This window comes from Pipistrellus hanaki (assembly GCF_964339955.1).
Source record: "Pipistrellus hanaki genome assembly, chromosome: 1".
Lineage (NCBI taxonomy): Eukaryota > Metazoa > Chordata > Mammalia > Chiroptera > Vespertilionidae > Pipistrellus > Pipistrellus hanaki.
The window spans coordinates 181,361,810-181,389,223 of NC_140503.1; the positions used below are offsets into that span (position 1 = coordinate 181,361,810).

Consider the following 27,414-nt stretch of genomic DNA (forward strand, 5'->3'; position numbering starts at 1 on the left):
GCAGCATAGTATTCCATTGTGTAGGTGTACCATAGTTTTTGGATCCAATCATCTGCTGACGGACACTTAGGCTGTTTCCAAATTCTGGCTATTGTAGATTGTGCTTCTATGAACATAGGGGTGCATATATCCTTTCTGATTGGTGTTTCTAGTTTCTTGGGATATATTCCTAGAAGTGGGATTACTGGGTCAAATGGGAGTTCCATTTTCAGTTTTTTGAGGAAACTCCACACTGTTCTCCACAGTGGTTGCACCAGTCTACATTCCCACCAGCAGTGCACGAGGGTTTCTTTTTCTCCGCAACCTCGCCAACACTTGTCGTTTGTTGATTTGTTGATGTTGGCCATTCTGACAGGTGTGAGATGGTACCGCATTGTTGTTTTGATTTGCATCTCTCGGATAATTAGTGACTTTGAGCATGTTTTCATGTGCTTTTTGGCCTTCCTTCTATCTTCTTTTGAAAATATTCTATTTAGGTCCATTGCCCATTTTTTAATTGGATCATTCATCTTCCTTTTATTTAGTTGTATAAGCTGTTTGTAGATGTTGGAGATTAAACCTTTATCAGTGGTAACATTTGCAAATATGTTCTCCCACACAGTGGGCTTTCTTGTTTTGATGATGGTTTCTTTTGCTGTAAAAAAGCTTTTTATTTTGATGTAGTCCCATTTATTTATTTTCTCTTTAGCTTCCATTGCACTAGGGGTAGTATCAGTGAAGAAGTTTTTTTGGCATACGTCTGAGATTTTGTTGCCTGTGGATGCTTCAAGTATTTTTATGGTTTCCCGTCTGATGTTTAAGTCCTGTATCCATTTTGAGTTTATTTTTGTGTATGGTGTAAGTTGGTGATCTAGTTTCATTCTTTTGCATGTATCTGTCCAATTTTCCCAACACCATTTATTGAAGAGACTGAAGTTGGGTTTTCATTAATACTGACATATGTGTGATTCCCCCCTTTTTTGCATGAATTACTATTTAAATGAAAAGTTATTTCTTTAAAGAACAACTGGCAACCATGCTCTTCAAACTTTTAAAAAGAAGGTATCTGGCCTTTTAACAGAGCCAGAAAGCAAATAGCACACGTTACCTACTTGTTCTAAATATGCAATTCCAGCTCATGAGTTCTACTACATAATTGGGGAAAGGCAACACTTTTGTCCCTGGAGTCAGTGAGATGAGACTTGCTACACCTGGGTGCTTTTCATAGATGAGCACAGCAAATAGAGCATCAAATCCTATTTAAAGAAATATTCTTAGCATGGGATTGTGGTAAATGTAATGCTCCTGGGTTACTATATAGGTTTAAAAACATTCTTCTGAACTGAATTCTGAATTCTTACAGTCCAAATAATCCTATCTAATAAAAGAGTAATATGCAAATTGACCGCCACTCCACACACAAGATGGCTGCCCCCATGTGAACACGAGATGGCCACCACAAGATGGCCAGCAGGGGAGGGCATTTGGGAGGGACCAGGCCTGCAAGGGAGGGCAGTTGGGGGCGATGGAAGGTGCAGTGGAGGGAAGTTAGGAGTGACCAGGCTGGCAGAGGAGGGAAGTTGGGAGTGACCAGGCCTGCAGGGGAGGGCAGTTAGGAACAATCAGGCTGGCAGGGGAGTGGTTAGGGGGTGATCAGGCTGGCAGGTAGAAGTAGTTGGGGGCAATCTGGAAGGCAGGCAGGTGAGCAGTTGGGAGCCAGCAGTCCTGGATGTGAGAGGGATGTCCCAGATTGGAGAGGTTGCAGGCTGGGCTGAGGGACACCCTCCCCCCCCCGCACTTGCACAAATTTCATGCACCAAGCCTCTAGTTTTTACATAAAGCTCTAAATTTCATACATTCATGATAAAGCATGACTTGGTAAGCTGTACAGCTTAGAATTTAGGAGTGACATCACAGCTACATGTTGCAAATATTATAGGAAATTGAAACTTCACTTCTTTTCTCCAACTTACCTCACATGCATGTGTTTCCAGATACCATAAAAAAAAAAAAAAAAAAAAAAAAAGTTGTTTGAGGCAAAGGAGTGGGGTCTTTCTGCTGACTCGGTGATCAGCAGATTAGGGACTCAAAAACTAAATTCTGATTTTGACTTTGTCACTGACATCTGCATGACCCTGTATCTGTCACCACCATCATCATTAATTTCTTAGTCCCTAAAAGATATGAGCTTCTTCGAATGTAAGAATGAATATGGAGCTAGAATCTAGTGGGGAAAATACACCAAATTGCTATGTCAAATCTTGTTTCCCATCCTGGTCAAATCCTAAGGTTCCTAGTCATCTTTCCTCACAGCCTCCTTGATTTCCTTTCTCCGTGGCCAGACTTTGGTTTCTCTGCAGCTGTGGCCTCTCAGCAGAAGGTATTCACAATTTTTTTTTTAAATGTACCAGGCACTATGCTAGGTGCTAACATTTCAATAGTAAACAAATTGACACACACCAGATTTGCTTTCATGGAGCTCATAGGGGGAATATCAGCTTACCGTGCACCATTAGCTCATCTGGATGTATGTTTCTGGAGCCCCCTAGCTTTTGCTCAGTGAGAGGTACTTTAGTTTCTCAGAAGTTCTCTTGCTCACTGGAGGGAGGCTTAGGACAAGGACTTTGTTTCTGTAGCTTGTTGTGTAGGATGTTACCATGTCACTAGGAATAACTCACAGCTTTGGTATTTTTCTAGCATAGCAATCAGCAGCCCTGTTCTGATGCCTCCTGCTGTCTGCATTGCCATGAAGGGTCTGTGTGCCATGCATGATCTCAGAGCCAGGCTGGAAGGCTGTTGTGTGTTCCATATCTGGGTTCTGAAACCTCACTGGCATTTTTTAATTGATCAGTAATGATGAAGGCAGACATCCATGGAATTCTTGGCTTCAAAAAACATACAGTCCCCTATGCATGAGTGAAATGACAAAATGGGAACTCCATTCAATGAGGTTCTGGGTGTAACTGGTCCACCAGCAAACACACACATACACACACACACACACACACACACACACACACAGCCTGTAATGGTTAGACTAGAACTCATTTTCTAGCTCCAGATCTGTTCTGTGTACACATACATGCAAACATGTATGAAATAACAAAATGGGAACTCCATTTAATGAGGTTCTGGGTGTAACTGGTCCACCAGAAAACACACACACACACACACACACACAGCCTGTGATGGTTAGACTAGAACTCACTTTCTAGCTCCAGAGCTGTTCTGTGTACACACACATGCAAACACACACACGCAAACACACACACACATATACACACAGTTATTAGAATGAGTACACAGTTCAAGTTTTTTAGATGACTTGAAAATATACTAAATATTGAAGAAACTAGCAATACTTTTCCTGGAAAGGAGAAGAGCTAAGCGAGGGCAATGAGAGTTATCTTCAGAGAGGGTTGTCACGTGGAAATTGATTCTGGGTTACCCTGGAGGACGTGGCCAGAACCAATGGGCAGGCAAGAGAATGGCAAATGTAAGCTCAACCCGAGGACAAACTTGCTCATCAGTGCAAATCTAAAAACGGCCTGACTGCCCTGGGACACAGCAAGTTCACTGTCATGGGAGGCATGAGCTGATAACAACATGGCAAGGATTTTACAGGGGACTTGAAGCATGGGCTACAGAGAAAAATCTGGGTTTAATGAGGTCTGACATCTCTTCCATGTCTGTGACTTTCTAGCTGTATGGAGCCAGTTCTCCATAGTCCCCGGGCTGTGGGAGCACAGGGTGGATGAACTGAGAACAACACTTGAGCAGCTGCTGGGAGGGAAGCTGGAGTGTGGGGCAAACTCCAGAAGGCTTAGAAAGATGCTGAAACCGGTTTGGCTCAGTGAATAGAGCATCGGCCTGTGGACTGAAAGGCCCCAGTTTCGATTCCGGTCAAGGACATGTATCTCAGTTGCAAGCACATCCCCAGTGGGGGGTGTGCAGGAGGCAGCTGATTGATGTTTCTCTCTCATCGATGTTTCTAATTTTCTTTCCCTCTTCCTTCCTCTATGTAAAAAATTAATAAAATATATCTATTAAAAAAAAAAAAGAGCTATCCTCATAGGTGCACACTGAGAATCAGTGAAAGCTAGATTGTCTCACTCTGGGTTCCTTGGAAAAGAAACCTGTTAGGTATGTAGATGCAGAATGATGTTGTTTTTAAAGAAATAGTTATTAAGACCTGTGATATTAAATGGATGAAATGCTAAATAGGATAAGCTGTTTATAGAGTTTTTCTCTATCTAATAAAGAGGGAATATGCAAATTGACTGTCACTCCAAAGATGGCAGTGCCCAAAGCCACAAGATGGTGGCTCCCAGTCCTCTCGGCGTCCCCTGAGTCCCCCAGTCCCGGGGCAGGGTGGGGGGGCTGCTGAGAGCGAGCAGTGTGAGCAGCCTGGCAGAATGCTTGCTTTGTCACCACGGCGATGAGGCAAACATTCCACTCCAGCCTTGGGAGGCCCTCTGCAGCCGGAATGGGGGGAACACTTACCTCATCGCCCCAGTGATGAGGCAAGCATCTGTGCCCGGCTGTGGAGGGCCTCTGGCCAGGCCAGGTGTAGAACTCTTGCATCTTTTCAGGCTAGGCTAAGGGACCCCCCCCCATGCCCCTGTGCACAAATTTCATGCACCAGGCCTCTAGTATTATTATAAATCCAACTATACCTCTTACTCATCTCTATAACAAGACAGCCACCCAGTCAAACAGGAATCTCCTGTATCTCCTGTGAAGGCAATGAGAGTTATCTTCAGAGAGGATTATATACATATATAATATATATATATATATATATATATATATATATATATATATATATATATATAAAATTTGCTGCTTTCAAATATGCATATTTGAAATATATACCGGTATATGCATATTTGAAAGCAGCAAATTCTATAGACCATTTGGTTTAACTCCAATCCTCCTTTCCAGATGAATATGTGAAGCCTTTGGCTAGATGAGTACAAGTGCTCCATGCTCTCTTGCTCTGCCTTTATTTGTGGCTGACCCTATCTCTCCCTCTCTCTCTCTCTCTCTCTCTTTCTCTCTCTCTCTCTCTCTCTCTCTCTCTCTCTCTCTCTCTCTCTCTCTGTGTGTGTGTGTGTGTGTGTGTGTGTGTGTGACTTCATGGACTCCTGTAATGCCAGGATGGTAGAAAGACCCCTCTCCTCCAACAACTGGCTCTGCAAAATGCCTCTGCTGGCTCCTTGTGAGGTAGCATCTTTGATTGTCATCGTTCTGTTCTGGCCCATGTTGCCTCCTGACAATATGAGCAGTTTCTTGGTCATAGTGAGTTTTTTGGGGGAAAGAGCCATTCCCAGGCTGAACATGATGAAACCAGATACTCTCAGACTCCTTCTGACTACCAGAGATGAAGTTTCTTATTTTTACATGGGCTACCTATAAATGAGGCTGCTGGACTCTGGTTCCCTGCTGTGGCCTCTGCTTGCTCCCATCATATAATTATTATTGGCAGTTTTTAAATGCTTAGAGAAAAATAGCCATTACACAGAACAACCCAAAACAAGCTTTTCCATGAGAAATAATACTCAGTCTTAATCCTCTGGCTTTCTCTAAACGTTAGGATTTTCCTATCATTTTAAATGGAAGTAATTTGCTCTGCCTCTGAAACTCTATGTGTTAACCACATCTCTCTCGTGGCACCTGCTTCTGACTGTCCCTGAAGCAGGACAAGGGCCCTGAGGGCAGGAGCATGTCCCCAAGGCTCTTGGTGAAGTGCCTGGCCCAGAGCCGGCGTACGCCAGCTGCGGGGAGAGAATGGCTGCCAACAAGCTGAGGTGCACAGTGGAGAATGTGGATGTCATCAGAATCCCTTTCCTCTAACCTGAAAGGAGAGAGGGAGTTTAATGCGTGGATCTTTCTTGGAAGAGAAAAGAGTATTCAGCACAGCCATTGGGCTATGCAACTTGTGACCACTGTGCCCAGAGTTTGTCTAGAACAGTGTTTCCCAAAGTGTGGTTGGTATGCGTACCCCCAGGGGTACGGGAAGAGTTTGGTGGGGGTACACGTTGCACCGGAGTTTGGTGGGGATAGGCACTGCACTGTGCTTAGCTGCGCCTAATTCTACGTTCTCATGAGTACGAGGGTTACTCAGCGTTACGAAAATTATAGAAGGGGTACAAATATGTCAAAAGTTTGGGAAACACTGGTCTAGAGCAACACTGAGGATGCTTACGGAGAGAGGAGAGGACACTTCAAGTGAGAGAATCTAGCTCTTACCTTGTCTACTGCTTGAGCCAGACACAGTTGTTCAACAGTCCTCTCCTCCAGACTGCAGCACCCAAGTGATGCAAGAGGGAAGCTGCCCTGCCTCCGACCTGTAGCATGTTCTTCCTTCGAGCGTTTATTTCAACGACGGGTCTGCCGCGCCCATCTCTCTGGCACATGTTTATGTCTGTATGAAATAAGTTTCCGCCATTCTCTCTTTCATTCAGTCTGTGTCTCCCCCTCGCCCACCTTCTCCCCCTTGCTCCACATTCACGCCAGATTCATCTCCGTGGAAAGAAAGACTGATGCTAAGGCCTGTTTCTCGGCACTGAATCCAGCTGTTCCTGGGAGTAGGAGCCAGGACAAACACATTAGCCCATTTTCCACCTTCGACTTCAAAAGCTAAAGAAAGAAAGTGCATCAGATAGAGTCTTGCTGTGAGCAATTTATAAGGTGGCTGGTGAGAGCCACAGATCCAGCCTTGCAGGGAATTTATTTCCACGTAAATCGATACCAGGGTTATTTATTGGAGTGTTCTTCCTGCCAACAACTTAATAAAAGTCAGCATTTGCAAATCCAGTGAGAAATTCGTGCTCGCAATGTGAATTAAATAGCTCTTGAAGGCTGTGCCTTGCCATTTTGGATTTTGCCTGGCAAGCTGATCCGACATGTAAGTCTTGGGTTTTCTAAGCTTTTATGAGGTGGTCAGGTCACGTTCCTGGTCCAGAGTGGATGCAGCACAGTATGCTGGCCTAGAGACAGACCTGCTGCCCAGAGCCTTCGAAACATCGGAGTTTCCCTAAAGATAAGTGAATCTGGGCTCAGCCATTGAAGTTTTGACTTGAATGTTTGCCACTCCTTATCAATTAATAATTTTTGCTTCAGAAAGCTCACAAAGATAACCTCATTGAGATAAGTGAGGCTTACAGTATTAAGAAAGAGACAGTGATTACAAAATACTCTTCCAAGAATTGAATTCAGTTCTTCATGTCAGCCTGCTCATTATTGTTTCCTGGGCTTGTTATTTTTGTTCTGTTCTGACACGGGCTTTAGATGTGATGAAAAACACCAGGGGAGTGGAAATGGGTGAAGGAACAGAGAAAGGGCAAGTGCCGGGTAGACCCTCAGAAGTGAATATGAGCGAAGGACTTGAACTTCCCTTTTGAGTCCTTTTTGACAGAATTTGCTAACTTTATATGAAACGAATTTATTTGACTGGCCCACCATCTACCATGACGTTTACAATAGACACCCTTATGGTGTTTCAGCAGTTGTTCTTAAAAGTTCATCTAATGTACAACCACCCCATTGACCCCTAGGTTTTCAGGAAGCCCTGAGGAGAGATGTTTATCAGTAGAAGGATTCAGAGTTGTGAAGGTTTGGGCTGGTCTGTGCTGGACCACAGTGGGGATCTGCTGTCATTGGTGGGTACTTACTGCTTCAGGTTTCACAAACAAGGTCCTAGTTCCTGAGAGTGGGAGGGAGCTATTTTCTGTGGGAAGGACGGATGCAGAGAAGAGGCAGGAAGCAGATAGCTTAGTTCCCACTTTCTGAGCTCCTTTGAATTCCTGTCTTACGGAATTCAAATCCAGAAATGAAGCAAGGCTTTCCGTGGCTCCTTTCGTGGCCTGACTTTCCTGTGGTCTGATGACCATGCCTGCAGCGGAAGAAGGCAAGCAGGCCGATGTCAGGCCTGCGGTGGTTGTGAGTGGTCAGGAGGTGGGATGAAGATGGGAACCCCTAGAACTTACTCTTCTCTACCTTTCTTGTCCCCAAATTTAGTATTTTGAAGGGGACTTTTCTAATCAAATCTAGCCATGCCTCAGGCACTGTTGGCTTTTACTAGAGTGATGGTTCAGCTCAAGGGGCTACTTCACCGGGCCATCAGGAAGCCCTGTTCATGTATGTTTCACAGGCCCTAGGTCTTGACTCACTGCCTTGAAGAGCTGAAGCCTTAGCAACCAGCAGCTTTCATGCTCTCAAGCACACGTGAAACTCCTCGGTGGCAGAAAGCCAACTTGCGCATTTATGGTGACCTTACCAATCAGGAATGTATTTGCTATTTGGAACACTCTGTCCAAGTATCAGCTTACACAGCTACCGTGTTTCCCCGAAAATAAGACATCCCCTGAAAATAAGACCTAGTGCAACTTTGGGAGAAAAAATTAATATTAAGACACTGTCTTATTTTCAGGGAAACAGGGTATTAGACTAGTAGTCAGAATTAATGATATTCAGGTGAAAAGCAAAGGGTTGAGGCAAAGGCCTTTGATCGGGCTGTGTTAGGGCCACTGGGTCACCCCTGTAGTTCTGAAGTGCTCATTGTTTCCAGTACCCGGATGTTTGAAACCGTCAGACGCAGAATTTCTCTTCCTGCGGCAGTAACACTCCTGCCAATAACTCTACTGCTTTTTCTTTACCGCTGACCCTTGGTCTGGAGTTTGACAGGGCTCCAGTGGTCGGCGAACTCATTAGTCAACAGAGCCAAATATCAACAGTACAACGATTGAAATTTCTTTTGAGAGCCACATTTTTTAAACGTAAACTTCTTCTAACACCACTTCTTCAAAATAGACTTGCCCAGGCCGTGGTATTTTGTGGAAGAGCCACGCTCAAGGGGCCAAAGAGCCGCATGTGGCTCTCAAGCCGCAGTTTGCTGACCACGGCCCTATTCTATCTGGAAAGTTTCTCAAACATTTCAGGTTGTGTACGGTTGAGCCCATTGGGTAAGGGGTAAAGGAAATGACTTGTGTTCTTTTCAAACTACAAAGTGGGCACTGCCATGAAAAATACCAGAAACCACTTTTTTTCCATAAAAGAAAAAAAGGTAAAACCCAACTCGCACATCTCGGTAACCCTGGTGCCTGGATGCTTGGGACGGAAGCTGACGGTGCTAACGCCTGTGTCTTATCACCCAGGCCAGTGAAAGGCGCATCCACCTCGTCGTGTCCCGCCAGGCCCGTCAGCAGAGTCCTGACATCTTTCAGGAAGCCGGCTGGAGCAGCAACGGCAGCCGGTCCTCGGGGCCAGGGGACAGGAGCCACAACCCCAAGGTGAGGCCCAGCAGGGTATGTCCACTGCTTCTGCGGTGAGCTGTTTCTTGGGGAAGGCTGCACCCATTAACATGTCTGAGTGTCATCTCTGGATTTCATCACTTAAACACTATGTGACTTATCTTGTCACAGTGAAAGCCCAGAGTCCCATCTTCAAGACCTGGAGGGATAGCAGGTGTCTCCCACCCCAGCAGGAGCGAGGAAGATGCACGAGAGTTTTGAAAAGTGATCTCGCAGACCTCATAATTTCTGGTCTAAGCCAAATAGATGTCATGTTATTTCAACTCATTTTGTTTAAGGACTGTTTTTTCATTCGCTTTGAAATGAAGCAAGAGGTTTGCTTGGCTTCAGGGTTTTGAAGTTCCCAGTCTGCCTGAAAAGGAGCAATCCTCCTGCTATTTTTTAGGGTGTTTGTTTTTTGCAGAAGGACCCAGAAAGATAATATAAACCAGGGGTCTTCAAACTACGGCCCATGTGGCCCGCAGAGGAGTCTGATCCGGCCCGCCAGGTTTTTTGGGCAGTGAGCGCAGCCGAGGTGTTACAGTAGGAATTAGTAGTTCATATAGTCCAGCCCTCCAGCTCTCTGAGGGACCGTGATCTGGCCCCCACTTTAAAAAGTTTGAGGACCCCTGATAAACACTTGAAGTTCATGTAACACTAGCAAGTGGTGGGGATTGGGCAATCCAAAGAGCACATGTCCTGTCTTATGGAATTCAAATTCAGAAACATTTTTAAAAACGGGGGATGAAGCAGCATGTATCTGCAGGGAAGCCATGTGCGGGAGCCCCTCTTTCAATGAGGTGCCTCAGCCCAGTTCCTACTTCTGCCTGTGGCCAATGTTAGAGGCAGCGCCATAACGTCTCCATTTGGTTGGGTGTCTAAGCAACACACACCTTGCTTAGACCAAATGAGTCCAATAGCCTCCACTTCGCATCCTATTGTGATGGTGATGAATTTCTGGCTGCCATTACTTTTGAGATCCCGTTTCATTAAATTACTTGTGACTAGGGGAGGGGTCCATTGGGGGAAAAGAAGACATGTAAAACTTTAGACAATAAAAAAGTAATTTAAAAAATTACTTGTAACTAAAAAATCTTATAGATAGCCCATTCTTCCTGCATCAGATTAGGGAATGTCTACATGCCACATCAGGCTAGATTTTGGTTTGGAATAATTCACAAGTTTGAATTTTTGAGCAATGTATGTAGAAACTACAATCAAAATTTTGATTTTGGAACATCTTTGCTTCGTATGCTGTTAATTCCATAGCCTACAAGGATACTCCCTCTCCCCTTTCTCCAGCCCACCAGCCAGCTATGCCCCATAAATCCATAAAAAATTCCAGGTTTATTTACAATAAGCAATCTCAACAGTCCAAGTACTTCCTTGCTAAAACATTTTATGGATAAGCACTCCCTGGTGTCTTTTCAGTAGTAAATACCATTAGTTTAAGTAAATTTAATGCTATTAATAGAAAATTAGTTCATTCTTTTCATTAAAGTTTTAATCTAGTTAACTAATTATAATTGAGTTAGCAAGACCATATTATATCCTAGCTCACTAAACCACTAAGAATGAAGCTTCCACCAGCCCTGTGGTTTTATAGCCCCTTTACCTAACCATAATGAATCATGGAAAGAGCCAGGAGGCCCTGATCAAATTTTTGCTGAAACCTTCCCTCATGTTCAATTCCTGGAAAACATGCATAACAAACTGGGCCCAGTAGAAATTGTAATTATTTTCATTTTAATTTATAGTTCCCTTTGCCTTCTGAAATGCTCTCACACACACATTAAAAGGGCCATATTTAAAAATGCAATGAAGACATAGATGGCTCTTTGATGGTTTCATTTTTTATGATCCTACTGAAGTTGTATTTTGTTTAGGAAAACAACGTGGCTTTTTGAAAGCAGGAAGTGAAATTACCCAAAGAAATACCAAAGAAGACAAACCGAGATTAGTGAGACAGAAAAGTTGTTAATGAATTCAAAAGTTAAAGAACAAATAGGCATCCAGTTGAGGAGTGTGGTTGCCTCAGAGAGAGGAAAGGGAATGTGACCAGGGAAGTCAGAGAGGCACCTCAGCTGTACATGGGACATGTGTGTCTGACCCTGGGTTGCAAGGTATATAGGCAAGTTATGTTCATCTTTATGCATTTTTAATATGTCTAAAATGCTTTTTCAAAAACCCAAAGCAAATATTCTATCATGTAATTTTATAGCTGAGTGATAGTACACTGGTGGCCCTGACATGTTTTAATCAACTTAAACAGTTTTATCATAAATCATGTTTTAAACATTAGGAAGCACCAACAAGTCTCCAAAGTAGAAACGGGAGGAGAAGAAGATCTCTGTTGTATTTAACTCTCCTCTACCCACCACAGTTAGCCAAGTCTGGGTACGGAGGGTATGGGCTTTTCCATTCCTAACACATGCGTGTCTCTCCTGTGGGTAAAGCAGTATGTAGGAGACACAGGACACATGGACACATTTCTTATCTCAGGGAGTATAGTCATGTCTGTTTAGCCTGTAGTTGCTCAGTGCAGAAAGGCCATTTGAGAAGCATCGAAGAAGTGAAAGGAGGTTCTGATCTCCAGGAACTTGCGTGTAAAAACACAAATGACACCTCTGCAGCCGGGAAAACGTAGCTTTCCACAACCAAAACATGTGTCATGTGATTTATTTGACACAATTTGATTTGGGCTGAGTTCTGTAGTCAATGAACTAGTTAAACTCCCTCTGGAAAAATTGGGTGATTAGTTCTTCAATGTGTTTTTCTGACAGATGCCTGAACATTGATAAGTTAATTTAGACCATGCCTTTCAGTGTTCCCTCTGCAAAACGGGATAGTGAGGAGCATGGATTTAGAATCAGACATCCTGGGTTGCAGGTCCCAATTTTCTTCCTGACACCTGTTTCACTTACTTGGTTTTTTAAAATATTAAATCTTAGCTTGCCTGCCTGGACCTGCCTAAATATGAAACAAAGATCGATTTTCTTCCTTTTCCCAAAGGTGTAGCTGGCCAATCTGTTATTCCAGCAATATTTATTCACAACAAATATTAAAGCCTCATGAATTCCTGTTAGCTGGAGTGGCAGAAGAGAAGCTGATGTAACTTCTGGGAGTATTTCATAAGATTTGGAATTTTGCTACTTTCAAATGAATTTTATAACACCTTTTTTTTAAAGAAAAAACAAAAGTTCTATTTTCCATTAGGTTATATTACTTTTAGCCACATGTTTGCTGTACATGGGCTTTCTTACCCATTTCATAGATGAAGCTAGAAGGAGCTTGAGTGATCACATTATCACAAATCTTATAAGCTTATTAGAAACCCAAATATCAATAAAAGATGTTCAAACTTACTACAAAGAAAGGCAATTACATTATTAGAATCTTAGTTTTCACCTGGGAAAATATTGGTTAATATGGATAAAACCTAGTATTGGCACAATTGTGAGAAATCAGTATTTCCACAATGTCTTGTAGAGATAATAAATTATAGAAACCATTTCAAAGGTAATTTATCAAAATCTATTGAAATGTAAAATGCCCAGGCTCTTTGATTTCTCCATTGTAATACGAGGACATTAGCATAAGGAAATAGTTACACAAGGGCACAAGATACTGTGAGTCTAAGATATTTGCAGTGTCCCTGTTTAATTTTGCAGAAGACTGCAAACAACCTGTCATCAGTGGGGAATATAACACATCCACACGAAGTATTAGGCAGCTGTTCAAGGATGAGATAGTGTGTGAGGTATGTGTGTGTGAGAGATCCTTGTTTTTCAGAATATTCCAGACTGTGTTTTAGACATCACCTTGGGAGACTGATCAGCTACCCTTACGATACCCCTGGTCCCACATGTGGAAATAATGAACTGAAGCCCTTCTTTGTGAGCATCAGGAGTAAATGCTTTATGAATATCCCCAGGAATGAGCTGAAGCAGCAGGGCAGCCAGTGGGAGTCTCTGGGTTTAGAATTCTTGCCACATTGGAGGCATTTCAGAACTGCCTGCATCTCCAAGTGGGTTTCTTTTGAGAGATGCTTCTAATTAAAGGAAGAGACATCCCACATCTAATTGCTTTTCAGAAGGGAAAGGTCATGTGCTGAGAATGGATCTCGAGAGCCCCTCTAAGTTACTCATTGGCCTTAGCCAGAGTGCTAGGACTATTACTAGTGCTTATTTTGAAACTTTTATCTAAAGAAAGTCTTATTTCAGTTTTATAACCCTCATCTGATAACCATTATCTTCAAGGCTCTGGGGTTTATATAAACACAATCCAGACTTTACAAGTACTAATTATAATATATACCTTGCCATAATTATTCAATTTCTGATCTATTATTCTATTATTACCAAAAACGATTTGTGGCAATTTGCAATGTATTCATCCATTTATTCAGCAAACATGTACTTAAAACCATCTTCAATGTGCTAAATGCTACTATGGTCAATGCGAGGGCTACAGTAATAGGCCATTAAAAGAGACATGGCTAACTTAAAACTGCAGGAAATCATAAGATAATAAATGCACACAAAAGCCTAGGCTTATCTTGTTTCCTAATGAGGCATTTAAAATTGACCCTATGCCGAAGCCGGTTTGGCTCAGTGGATAGAGTGTTGGCCTGCGGACTGATAGGTCCCGGGTTCGATTCCGGTCAAGGGCTTGTACATTGGTTGCAGGTACATCCCCGGTAGGGGGTGTGCAAGAGGCAGCTGGTCGATGTTTCTCTCTCATCGATGTTTCTAGCTCTCTATCTCTCTCTCTCTTCCTCTCTGTAAAAAATTAATAAAATATATTTTTTAAAAATTGACCCTGTGCTTGCAGGTAAAATAGATATAATGTCATCCATCCAATTTGTAGACGTTTAATTAGAATTTATATGATTTGTTGAATAGGAGATATATAGATATATAGATATAGATATAGATATTATATTTCAAATGGAAAAGATTTTTAAGAAGTCCCTGTTCCACCTACCCCCAAGAAACCAAATTTTCTCCCAGTTTCTTTACAGAAATGCAAATAGTAATACAGATAATAATTTTTCTTTTTTTTGTTAAAGAGCTAGCACACTTTTTTTGTACCTTTATATATGTATGTACAAAAAGGTTCCTTCCTTAAGTACAACTATAGCTATGCTTTGAGCCAGATGCTTCTTTGAGGTTTAACCAAGTATTATATTTATTTGCAGTGCACATGTCCACAGTCTTATTCTCTTAGAATTCAGCGGTTGCCAACCTTTCAGATCTCACGGGCCACCGGTTGGTGACTGCTGCTTAGATCACTGCACCAGCAGGGAGGAGAATACATTTTTGAAAAAGTAATACATTGATATGTATTCACTGATAAGCAGTGCCCTTGACCTTCTCTACATATTGCTTTCACGATAATGCTGCATATAGCTTTGCATGGTTTTCATCTAGTGCTAGTAAATCAAAATAAGTTCTCTTAATTTGTTTTTCAAAAGTTTATCCAGTGTATACTATACAATTGTGTATACTATAGTTTTATATTTATATATATTTTATGTAATAAAATGAAGTACAACTGACTGCATATTTAGAAATACTAAGCGTAAAGATGCTAATTAGGAGAAACCTAGATATTGGTGAATTTTTAAGAGTCATATATATGAAATCCATTTTTTTCTTTTTTTAGAATTTCTATAATTGATTACCTGCATAAAGTTAACTGGCGCTATTATTTAAAATATGGTTGCTTTTGTAACTTAGAAAAAAATCCTGATATTCATGAATGAAATGAGTGTTATTTCCAAAAAGCTACTCGACTATCAGGAATGAATCACTTGAAAAATTTGGGATACAGTTCCTTCGATTTTTAATGGTCAATTTTTACTGAAATGTAAAGTTCTTCTGAATCGGCCTATAGAATTTGGGACAATATATCACTCTACCCTAGGGGCTGGGGGAGAGGGTGGCAAAACAAGGGTTCTCTCTATATGTCTTTCTCTGTGAGACCAAACACCACTGTCATATGTTTGTGCTATGTTGTATGTAGGAAATGCAAACCCATGTTTTTCTGTCTGTGCCCTTAGCACCTCCCTCTTGCAGTCACTTGTCATGAGAAGGTGGTTAGTATCCGAAAAGACCCCAGCGAATCTCTTGGGATGACTGTTTCAGGGGGAGCATCGCAAAGTGAGTGGGATTTGCCTATCCACGTCATCAGTGTTGAACCCGGAGGAGTCATAAGCAGAGATGGAAGAATAAAAACAGGTAAAAATCAAAGAAACTTAAGGTTCTGGGGCAGCAGTGTTGAGATGAATTAGCAGCTTGCTAGGTTAGGTAACTGTTTCCAGATTTAACAAGCAAATGTGAGGGTGATCTGACCGGGACATCTGTTACCCATTGACCATGAATAGTCTGAGTGTAGTTGCCAGACTGGGTTTCAACCCTCCTTAGTTCAAGTGGATTGATGTGGGCGCCACCTTGCTTGCTAGTGAAGCAAGTACTGCAAACTATGCCAAGAATTAATAGGAAAATGTTAGTTCCGAGCAAGTTGCCTTGGTTAAATGGCATAATTTTGTTCCGTTTATTCTAAGTGATCCTTTGCTGGATTTATCTGGTGATGAAACTACTCACGAATTACTCAATTTTATGAGCTGTATAGGAAAAATAATTGGATACTCTGATTGAATATTAAGTGAAAGTACCATGCCATAGGTACTTCCCACTGGTGGAAAGTGTTTTGTTACTCTAATCTTGTGTGTCCTGGACTTCGGAAATGAAGATGTCAAATGTGTATCCTTAATAATATCGTCAATTCACATGAAGGGGTAACTCAAATGATTGGGCAATTATGATACTTAAGGATTCAGATTCAAGAGATAAAATGTAAAGTTTCTGAAGTACAGTTGCTCAGTCTATGGAGCCAAGGGGGATGGCATATTAAGGGATTTAGTCAGCCAACCTAACGATGTATACTTTGGGTCAGGAAGGACTCAAGGCCTTTCCTACCTTTCCCCTATTTTTCACTCTTGCTGTGGTTATTCTATATTTAAAAAAAAAAAAAAAGAAAAAATTAAAGGAGGCAGAAAGATCAGGAAATAAAAGAACAGAAAATGAAGGCAGGGAAGGTATGTATCTTAGTTTCTCTTGCTTTTCACTTTTATCCAAGCACCTGGGTGCAGAATAATGAGGCCAACCAGGAAGTGATTGAACACGAGCAGATTAGAGGATATGTATGGAAATGGTCCAGCACACAGTAGGTGCTTAACCAATGCTAGTTCTTAGCACCTGTGCAATCAATAGAAATGTTAATTCTTCTTTCCACCTCTTTGAGAAAACAGTTCCAGGGCCCATTTTTCTTAACTGCTGTAGACCCCATGCCAGATACTCTCAGGGGTAGTTCCTTATTCATTGATATCATGTGTATTAGATGCCTATCATACACTAGGCTCTGTGCAGGTGCTGAAAGCCTTTGCCAAGTGCTCTTCCTCTGTGCTAAAAACATGAAACAAAAAAGGAGTGAAAATGTAGATTTTGATTAAATGGTACATGAGGCTATTCCTCCTTTTTGTTTTTTTTAATGACAAGAGCCTAACACCAATGGGTATGCTTTAGAAACCTCTAAACACGACTTACCAGTGCCTTGCAGAATGCACACAATTCACCATTTTCTATATGAGAATTCAGCTTCATGTCAATGCAAGAGGCCGACATGTGTCCCACCCTCCCTACTTCACCACATCCATCCGTCAGTCCCTGCTCCTTTGCACTGTAAGAGAAGGTCCTATTGCACTAAGGATGGCTTCTGCTTCTCTGACCACCAGGTGACATTTTGTTGAATGTGAATGGGGTTGAACTAACAGAGGTCAGCCGGAACAAGGCAGTTGCATTATTGAAAAGCACATCCTCCTCGATGGTTCTTAAAGCTTTGGAAGTCAAACAATGTGATTCCCAGGAAGAATGCAACAGCCCAACAGCTCTGGACTCCAACCACAACATGGCCCCACCCAGTGACTGGTCCCCCTCCTGGGTCATGTGGCTGGAATTACCATGGTGAGTCCCAATGTGACATCCTTGGGGAGGTGTGGGAGGAAATAACTATATATTTTTTTACCATTCTTTCCCTCTCTTGGGCTGACTCATGGCACTAGCATCTTAATGAATCCCTGGCTTGGTTGTGGGGTTATTTGAAATAATTGTAACTGAAAATGCATTGCAGAAATCATAGGGCAGGGGCAAAAGCCTGCATGTGGAAACATTAGGAATTCATCATGAGGCGTTCACAGGTCTGCCACGTAGAGTCGTTCGTCTTCTTGCAACAGGGAGCTCAGCTGATAGGGAAAGGATGCTGAAATCCAGGGTGTTCACTCAAGTAGGGGCAGCCCTAGGATCTTGCATGGAGGATAACTCCCATCTATGGTTTTGCCTCAACCCGTCATGGCCCAGGCTAAACCTAAAGCGACGCAGAACACTTTGCCTTCACCTATGCTTATGCATGTGTTGAGAACGCATCTCTCATCTTCTCTCCTTAGTACCTACTCTTGTGAGTTCTTGCACATTAACTTAATGAGCTGCAACTAGAATCTTACAGTATATGGCTGTTTTGGCTCAAACACTTCAGGAAAGGATTTGGGGGTAGACTTGCTAAGTGGCTGTAAACAAATACCCAGAGGGCAGATAAATTGGGTTTTATTCATCTGCATCACCAACATTAACTCTTGGCCTTCAGAAGATTCTTACGAATTCCAAATGCATGATTTAAACATTAAATATTGGAGTTACTGAAGATGATATGCTGGCTAGAATTAAATAAATGAGAGCAGGATGTTTGGTTTCAGTACATTTTTCTTGAGGGTGGAGATAGGTCTTTTTTTTTTTTTTTTTTTTTTTTAATGAGGTTTATAAAACATCCCTGACTCAAATACAAACTGTCCTCAATTCTGATTTGAGCCTTCAGTAATTGATAAATTTTAAATGAGTACTTTTTTAAACAGCTGAGCATTGAGGCACCTTAAAAACTTTAAACATTTAGAATTGAACCTAAGTGGAAGAGGATATTACTTCTATTTTAAAAAATCTTTTGAAACTGCATTCTATTATAAATCATTTTGTGCTTCAAAGCTATTCTGTTATGTAATCAAGATTCAGGTAAGATAGGACAAATGTGAGAAACTTTTTACTCCAAATATGACCGAGTGAATGGCTTTCTTTTCCCCCTTTTACGTGGCCGTGGGCAGGCACCTGTATGCTCTTCCTAGATTAGTGTGGATTTTGCTCATTTCCTTGAAAAGAGTAGAAGGGCACTGTGAAAATAGTGCCAGTAGACACCACTGGTTTTCAGTCACCCTGGCAATGCTTGTCTTCCTCCATCTCTCTTCTCACCTAGTAGTAATTTAATAAACACAGTACAAACCCCAGAGGGCACCAATGGATATAGAATGAAAGGTTGAATCTCCCACCCCAGTCCCCTCAGATCATCATCTCTGTCACCAATTCCTGTGTATTTGTCCAGGGAGTATCTGTGTCAGGGGATGGCAAACTTTTTCTGAAAAGGGTCAGAGTTTAGGTTTTGTGGGTCATACTGTCTCTGTTGCAACTATTCAGTCCTGTGTTAGCATGAAAGTAGCCATGGACAAAATGTAAATGAATGGGCATGGTTATTTATTTGCAAAAGCAGTATCTCTGTACACATACGTAGTAGTATCATACACACTATTATGTACCGATTTTTTAAAATCTTATACCCTAGGTATCGTATCAGTAGATATCAAAAATAATACAATAAAAATTCAGACTGTACAGTGACAGCACCTACTATAGGAACTGGTACTAGTAAAATGCGTTTGTACAACCAGGTGGCAGTTTGCCTAGATATATTATCGATCACACTCTTTGCAAGCACCACATCACTGTTAACCTGTTAACCGAGCGGGACCTGTAAATACGTCAAATGTAAACAATATCGGGAACGGGTAGGACATATGAATACGTCCTTGAAATATATGTTGCGTCCCGAGAGGGACGGTATATATTTTTTGTAATTTAAAAAATATATATTTTATTGATTTTTTACAGAGAGGAAGGAAATGGGAGGGATAGTTAGAAATATCGATGAGATGAGAGAGAAACATCGATCAGCTGCCTCTTGCACACCCCCCACTGGGGATGTGCCGGCAACCAAGGTACATGCCCTTGACTGGAATCGAACCCGGGACCTTTAGGTCCGAAGGCCGACACTCTATCCACTGAGCCAAACTGGTTTCGGCTATTTTTTGTAATCTTTATCATTGTTTGTAAAATTTATAATTTTTTAATTCGACGTGTCCATTTTTTTTGTCGGTATTCTATTTTTTTTTTGTAATTTTGTATTTTCCTTATAAATAAACGAATATATATATATATATATATATATATATATATATATATATATATATATATATAATTTCATTTATTTTCATTAAGTATAAATAAATAAAAATATGAAATTACGTCCTCCGGGCATGATGTACTGACACGTCCTAGTGAAAGAGTACGCGCCCGTTACAGGTTGCGTCATTAAAAAGGGAACTCCCCAGTTAACAGGTTTAACTAACTGTGGGGCAGAGAAGTGTGATCTCATTTCTTCCCATGTGTGTGGCTTGGTCTTTTCACCTAATGTTCAAAATAACTTATTTGGGTTCTTCTTTTCAGAAAACCCAAATATGTATTTGATGTATCGTGTTTCATTTTCCCTTGAATTCTTTTCAACTGTTAATTTCCATTGTTTTCTTTGCTTATTTTAATCTGTCCTTCATATCCCTTGTTTTTCAATAGTATATCTTTATTTTTGTATTTCTTCACTTCTTCTTGGTCAGTTTATTCTCTCATATCTTCCTTGATTTCTTATTATTTCAGAAGTAGTTTAAATTCACAGTAATGTGGTTAAAACTTCATTTTTCTACAGCATTTTTCTGGTGAGTGGGTTTTGTCTGTTACTATTCTTACTGTTACCTTCCCACTTTTGTAGCATGTCTCCGCTGATTCTTTACCCTACCGCATTGGCAAGCTACTTCCTGTCCATATGGGTTGTCTGTTTGGGTTATTACCTCACCCATGCCCTTTTCCCCTGCCACACTGGGCCCAGGGAACACTCTGCTAACAGTCAACCTGCCTACTTCTGGTGTTCCCAGTGGATGCGTGTTTTGCTATCAGTGAACCTCTCATTATGGCCCCTAGGACTCTTACCAGCTTGGACTGCACTCTTCAGCTATGGGCATTCCATCATCCCTCCATGACTCTCACTGCCTTTGGAAGTTCTCTTTCATATATAGTGACTGAATTTTAAGATGGAATTTGCATTTATATTTTTAAGTTTCCTAATTGCTTCTTTAGTAACTTTTTAAAAGCAGAAGGGATACAACTAAATTAGGAGTAGGCATATCGATTATGTATTGTCACAGTCACGCTGCAAAACCTCAGTTAACAAGTAACCATATGTAATATTTAGTTCCCAAGTCTGTTGGGGCTCAGCGGATTCAGGCTAGGCTTGGTTGATCTTGGTTGGTCATACTTATGTACCTAAGATTTGACTGGTGGTGGCAAAAATTCCACTGTTGCTCTTATGGCTGAGTCCAGAATCAGAACAGGAAGACACCACAGTTATACAACTGGGTACACCACGGTAGGGTAGCCACTTGTGGACATCAATGCAATTATTTTATCACATTAAGGAAGAATGAGGAAATATTATTTGTTTCGAACATGTTGAGTCTGAGATACCAATGGGACTTCCAAGTTTGATAAATACATCTAGAGCAGAAATTTCCGAAGTTTTTTGTCTTAAGACCCCTATACAAATGTAAAAGTTGATGATGCTAAAGAACTTTTGTTTATATAGCTTATGTCTAATGATATTTACCTTAGGAATTAATAGGAAGAATTTTTTACTTATTTAAAATAATATACTCCATTATGTTAATATACTGCTTTCCTCATAAGACATTATGTTAAAAAGTTAGTGAGAAGACCGACATTGTGTATTTTTTTGCAAACCTCTTTAATATTTGGCTTAACAGAAGATAAGTGGACTCATATCTACTTCTGCACTCTCTCTGTTGCCAGATCACCTATCATGTGTTCAAGAAAATGAGTGAAAAGGCAAAGATCATGCTATTATGACAAAAATGTTTTGCCTCTAGACCCTGAAAGGCACATATTTTGGAAACCACACTTTAGTAATAATAGGGGTTCAGTGAAATATTGAGATCCACTGAAAAGTGGAATCCTTGAAAGAATAGCTAGTGAAAGAACAAAAAAATAGTAGCAACCAACTTCACTGTATTTATCAACTCCTTTTAACAGTCTAAATTATTTAAGGTAACCATAATTTTCTTTAGAAAAATTACTAAACTCCTTGCTACTGTTTATACTTTGCGAACTCTTCAATTAAGCCTTGAATGAGTTCAAAATAGGAAAAGCTCATTTAAAATTAATTTAACAAATGTTACTGACCAATGTCATCATCACTTAACAAAACATTTCACAAGAGATGTTTTATTGGTTTTTCAAAAAGCAGTTAATATCTTAAGGTACAACTTATAAACAAACCAATATCTTTTTTTTTCTTTTTTGTCAAAATGAAAATATTCATTTTTTCAAACGTTTCTGGATTCAGGGATTTTCGAGTCAAATCCAGCTCCTGACATAGACCTTCTATCCTAATTGTAATACAGTTTGCACATTAGCCTGCACCTATGTTAACACTCATCCAACTACCACAGAATAAAGAAATAGTGTCTTCAACCTATATTTCTATTTTAGCTGAAAATTCTATTCATTTACAGAAGACCTCTGGTCTCTTCCTCCCTTCCCATTCCTTTTATAACTTGCTATTCCATTTACTGCCAGTTTTCTATACTCCAATATGAATCATACTTAGTCTTTAAATATACATTTTCCATTCACTTTATGCTTGCTTGTGTCTCTAATCTTTATTAAACACGTAGAACTACATACATATAAACTAATACTTTTCAAAACTCCAAATTTCAACAAATGCATTAATTAGGGTAGGTTTAAATTTTTTTTTTAATTGAGAATAATTTATTCAAAGACTTTTGCCTGTGGTTCAGCTGGTTGGAGCACTGTCCTGTACACCAGGTTGGAGCACTGTCCTGTACACCAGAAGGTGGTGGGTTAGATTCCCAGTCAGAGCACATACCCAGGTTGTGGGTTCAATCCCCAGTGAGGAAGCATGCAGTTGGGAACCAATTGATGATTCTCCTCTCTCTTTCTGAGATCAATTTAAAAAGAAAAATTTTTAAACCTACAAGTAAAAATGGCATCCATAATAAGTATGTTTGAATTTGGTTCACCAATAAGGATTTATGCATATCCCAACTTTTTAATATAAATTAAGGCATTAAATTAATGATTATCTTTCCCAGTAGACATATAAACAAAACATAAATAGATGGTGTCATTTGTTAAAGTGTGTTTAACAATGGAAAACAGAAGTTCAATAAGAAAAAGCAAGCGAACAGTACAAAGGTCAATTTTGAGTGAGACCCATCTAGTGCTATTTATTCTAAAAATTGTCAGAAAAGGAAATGGAAGATAAATCACAGTAATTATTATCTGAGTTCAACTAAGTTCAACTAAACTGCTTACATATTGATTACATTCTATTGCAGGTACCTGTATAACTGCAAAGATGTTGTATTACGAAGAAACACAGCTGGAAGTCTGGGCTTCTGCATTGTAGGAGGTTATGAAGAATACAATGGGAACAAACCTTTTTTTATCAAATCCATTGTTGAAGGAACACCAGCATATAATGATGGAAGAATTAGGTAACAACAACTATTTTAACAAAAAAAATTTATAACATTTATATTCAAATATTTTGTTTTATGGATTTTTGTGCATTAAAAAAAGCATGGCCCTTCTTGAAAAAAGGCATGTATTATAACTTTCATATTGGTCAGAAACACATTTGCTTACTTGTTGGTTTAAAAAATTGAACACATTTATGTAGCATGCAATTTCTAAGAAATCCAAAATGATTATAGTTACTTAGTCCCATATAGCAACTTGCTTATGAATCCCTTCTAATGCAAGCTGAATTTAGAGAGTTTGCATTTAAAGTGAGGAGGAGAGAAGTACTTTAATTAGAATTGACAGATATAGCAAAAATTAGGACCTCCAATTAAACTTAAATTAACTTCAGCTATGGATCAAAATATTAATCATATGCCTTGTTTTATTTTTTTAGATGTGGTGACATTCTTCTTGCTGTCAATGGTAAAAGTACATCTGGAATGATACATGCTTGCTTGGCAAGGATGCTAAAAGAACTTAAAGGGAAAATCACTCTCACTATCGTTTCTTGGCCTGGCACATTTTTATAGAATTGTTGGGTCATAGAAAATCATAAAAGTTGAAACAATATATTTATCTTGTCATTTTTTGTATTTAAGGGATACATTATACAAATGTGAACTATAATATCAGCAAAATTATGATCTAATGAAAGCCAACTGCACCTCAGAAAATATAATTCTCAAAACATTACTAATAGTTTTTATTCAGTGTGGAGGATTTTGCATCACTCTACGTTTACGTTTATATTTTTCTATTTAATAAAAAGCTCTTAAACAGCTGAAATGGTTTGTATGTCCTCAAATGAATTAGAATCATAAAATTAAAAATTTGAGTATTTTAAAAATAACTTACAGCCAAATGATTTTAAAAGTGCATTACTGGAAAATGTTTTTCATCAAATAAGAAATAAATATTTTTTAAAATTATAGTTGTCTTTAAGTATGTGACACTAAATTCATTTCTATTATGACTATTCAGAGGATTAAAACTTGTTTTTTTTCTTAGATTTAATAGGAAATAACTAAAGCTCTTGTCACTTTTTTATTCACTATATAAAAAAAAAATCGGCATGCTGTTCAACCAATGAGCCTTGAGAAAATCATCAAGAAAAGCCAAACAAGCCTCATATAGACGGCCATGAAGGAATTCAAAATTGTGATGAGTGTCCAGTGCCTGCTACAAACTACACTTAAATTATTTCAGAGGCCTCCCAAATACCATTAGATTCATTTGTTTACATATAAAATTTCCCCAATTTCACCATGAACACTTGCTATCAAAAGTTATGGTATCAAAACTGAGTTCTTTAATATGCTAACCCACAGTGCTACAGCAGTAACAATAAAAGACTACTCTCAAAACTCAGAGTGCCTTTTGATGCCTTTTGCAGAGAAACGTGGAGAGACTAATATGTGATTAACTCAAGGAAATGTTGGCCAAGGTAGAATTTGGCCTTTATCAGATACTGGTATGTACACAGCTAAACACCATTCTTTAAATTCCCTGATGAGTGCCTCACTCACATACTTTCTTGGATATAAAATCATTGTAATCTTATTTTTTAAATATTACAAAACAAAGATTTTAACTTAACATGAAAAATTCACTCTTTTATTTTGGGGAAAAAAGCTTTTATACTAACAGAAGATTAAAGGTAAATTTCTTAAACATTATCCAGAAAAATAAACAAGATTTGTAGTATCTATTTCTGGGATTAATATACACAAAAGGTTATACCAGGCCTATTCTGCAGGTGCAGCTTCGGTGCTCTCCTGTTCAGGGGCAGGCTCACTGCCAGCTTCTTTTCCTTCTTTGCTTCTTTTTGATTTTTTGTGCTTGTGTCTCCTGTGACTGTCTCCTTCTTCACTTTCATGGCGACGTCTACTATTACTAAAAAAAAAAATTAAGAACACATCGTGTTTTTTTTGTTTTGTTTTGTTTTTTTAATTAAGTACACAAATAATGACAAAAAATTAATCTACTTGCCTAGGTAAATTCTCAATGCTGGGTGTTAAAAGATTTAACCCATTAGCCAGTTTGTTTGTTTTTCTGGGGGTGACTTTTATGCTGAGATTATATTTACATTATAAGCTGATCTTCACCAACATCATCCCAGATTCCCAGGGCCCATATACTTTACTAGAGGCCCAGTGAACGATATTCGTGCATGGGGGGCGGGGTTAAAGTGTCCCTCAGCCCAGCCTGCACCCTCTCCAATCTGGGATCCTTCAAGGGATGTCCGACTATCCACGATCCCTCTCACAATCCAGGACTGCTGGCTCCCAACCACTCACCTGCCTGCCTGATTGCCCCTAACCACTTCTGCCTTCCAGCCTGATCACCCCCTAACCACTCCCCTGCCAGCCTGACACCTAACTGCTCCCCTGCTGGCCTGATTGCCCCCAACTGTCCTCCCCTACAGGCCTGGTCACCCCTAACTTCCCTCTCCTGCAGGCCTGACCACCTACAACTGCCCTCCCCTGCCAGCCATCTTGTGTGTTGGCATGATGGTCAATTTACATATTACCCTTTTATTAGATAGGATTCTGAAAGCCAAATTATAAATGAGAAACTAAATCAGAAAAAGTTTCTAAGGTTGGTTTTAGGTAAGTAATAGACACCGAAATTTAACATATGTGTGTGCTACTGTTGTTTTTTTAAAACTATAAGGCCCTGAATTTTCTTCGATTCAACTGCTTTAATAATATTTACTATTAAAGACTGATTCATATGCCAAATTCCCCCCTCCCAACAAGATAATTGTTAATAAGGTGAATTCTCTTATATTCCATGATAATTTTAGTTTACTAGTATTAAATACAGACTTGTTAGATTTAAAAATCTTTGTTGAAGCGTAAAAGGAACCAACTATTTCAAAAGATTATTCTTAATCTTCCAATTAGGAATATATATGCTCTACTACAGGGGTCTTCAAACTATGGCCCGCGGGCCACATGCGGCCCGCAGAGGAGTCTGATCCGGCCCGCCAGGTTTTTTGGGCAGTGAACGCAGCCGAGGTGTTACAGTAGGAATTAGTAGTTCATATAGTCCGGCCCTCCAGCTCTCTGAGGGACCGTAATCTGGCCCCCACTTTAAAAAGTTTGAAGACCCCTGCTCTACTAGTTATTGGGAAATGTTTGCTCTTACTTTCTGAAGTCAAATCAATTTCTCAACTTCAAAGTGGTTCACTATTAAAGAACAGACCTTCGAGATGATTTGTGTCTGGTTTCCTCTTTCTCTCTGTGTCGTCTTTCTCTATGTCGTTCTTCTTTCTCTCGACTTGCTCTATGACGCTCATAGCCTCTTTCTGCATACTCCCTGTATCTGTATCGTTCTTCGTCACTGAAATTGGAATAGAAACAACTTTTATTAACTGGACTGTTCATACGATTTTAACTGTAAAAGAAGAGATGTGACCTGAGTCCAAAACAGAAGTCCCTATGTTAGCATCTTATAGAGAATAGATGCAAAATGTTTGAACTGAGAGGGAAATAATGCCATTCCCAAATTAGTATTAGATCTAATATAAGAACACAAAATATAAAATTGCACATCATATTATAAGGGACCAGTTTTGTTCTGTGCTTTCATAATTGTTATAAGGTAGAAATTTTATAAAACAATGCTGTTCTTCTTGAGAAAATTGGGAGCTGCAACTCATTTACATTTTAATCATTTTTCTTTTCCTCCTTTTAGAGTTAAAAGCATGTTCGTCTATTTCAGATCTCAAAGCAATATTCTTATATTACTTATAAAATCTTGGGCACAGAGTAAGGATTCTAAAAATATCAGGTTCACAATGACTACAGAGTAGAAAGTAAAGGTTCTTTAACTACATAAAGAGTATATTCATCTAGTAAAGAGGTATACACATGAAGAACAGCCCTAGCCAGTGGCTCAGTTGGGTGGAGATTCATCCCATACACTGAAAGATCACACTGAAAGATCATAGGTTCGATTCCTGCTCAGGGCACATACCCAGGTTTTAGGTTTGATCCCATCAGGGTGCATATGGGAAGCAACTTCTACAATATCCACACAAAACGCAGGCAAATAAGCTACTTGTAGACATACTTGCATTCTGACATCCCCATTACTTAATACTACATATGTGTGTGGTGAGAAGAGAGTCACATGGTTAACTGCAAATGCATAAACTTAAAGCTGCACCTCCATTTTCTGACTCTGATAGAATGTACTGGTAAAACAGACTGATGGCTAGTTTTACTTTACCTCCCTAGTGCAATCTTCTCTTCATGTCCCTTCACTCACATTCTTCTCTCCATCCTCCTAATCCTTTGTCTTTT

General features: G+C 39.9%; 2 protein-coding genes across 6 annotated transcripts in view; one reads left to right on the forward strand and one right to left on the reverse strand.

Annotated features, from left to right (window-relative positions):
• LOC311630676 (E3 ubiquitin-protein ligase LNX) overlaps positions 1 to 24,033 on the forward strand; it is a 90,555-nt gene extending 66,522 nt beyond the window's left edge. For both annotated transcript variants that reach the window (XM_084899996.1, XM_084899997.1), the window contains exons 6-10: positions 9,138 to 9,272; positions 15,337 to 15,514; positions 17,071 to 17,299; positions 22,918 to 23,076; positions 23,499 to 24,033. In XM_084899996.1, the coding sequence (XP_084756122.1) occupies positions 9,138 to 9,272; positions 15,337 to 15,514; positions 17,071 to 17,299; positions 22,918 to 23,076; positions 23,499 to 23,634 (837 nt within the window). In that variant the 3' untranslated portion in view covers positions 23,635 to 24,033. The remainder of the gene's footprint in view (positions 1 to 9,137; positions 9,273 to 15,336; positions 15,515 to 17,070; positions 17,300 to 22,917; positions 23,077 to 23,498) is intronic.
• Positions 24,034 to 24,689: 656 nt separating this feature from the next.
• FIP1L1 (factor interacting with PAPOLA and CPSF1) overlaps positions 24,690 to 27,414 on the reverse strand; it is a 63,895-nt gene continuing 61,170 nt past the window's right edge. For all 4 annotated transcript variants that reach the window (XM_084900037.1, XM_084900038.1, XM_084900040.1 and 1 more), the window contains 2 exons: positions 26,312 to 26,449; positions 24,690 to 24,997 (listed from right to left, as the gene is read on the reverse strand). In XM_084900037.1, the coding sequence (XP_084756163.1) occupies positions 24,850 to 24,997; positions 26,312 to 26,449 (286 nt within the window). In that variant the 3' untranslated portion in view covers positions 24,690 to 24,849. The remainder of the gene's footprint in view (positions 24,998 to 26,311; positions 26,450 to 27,414) is intronic.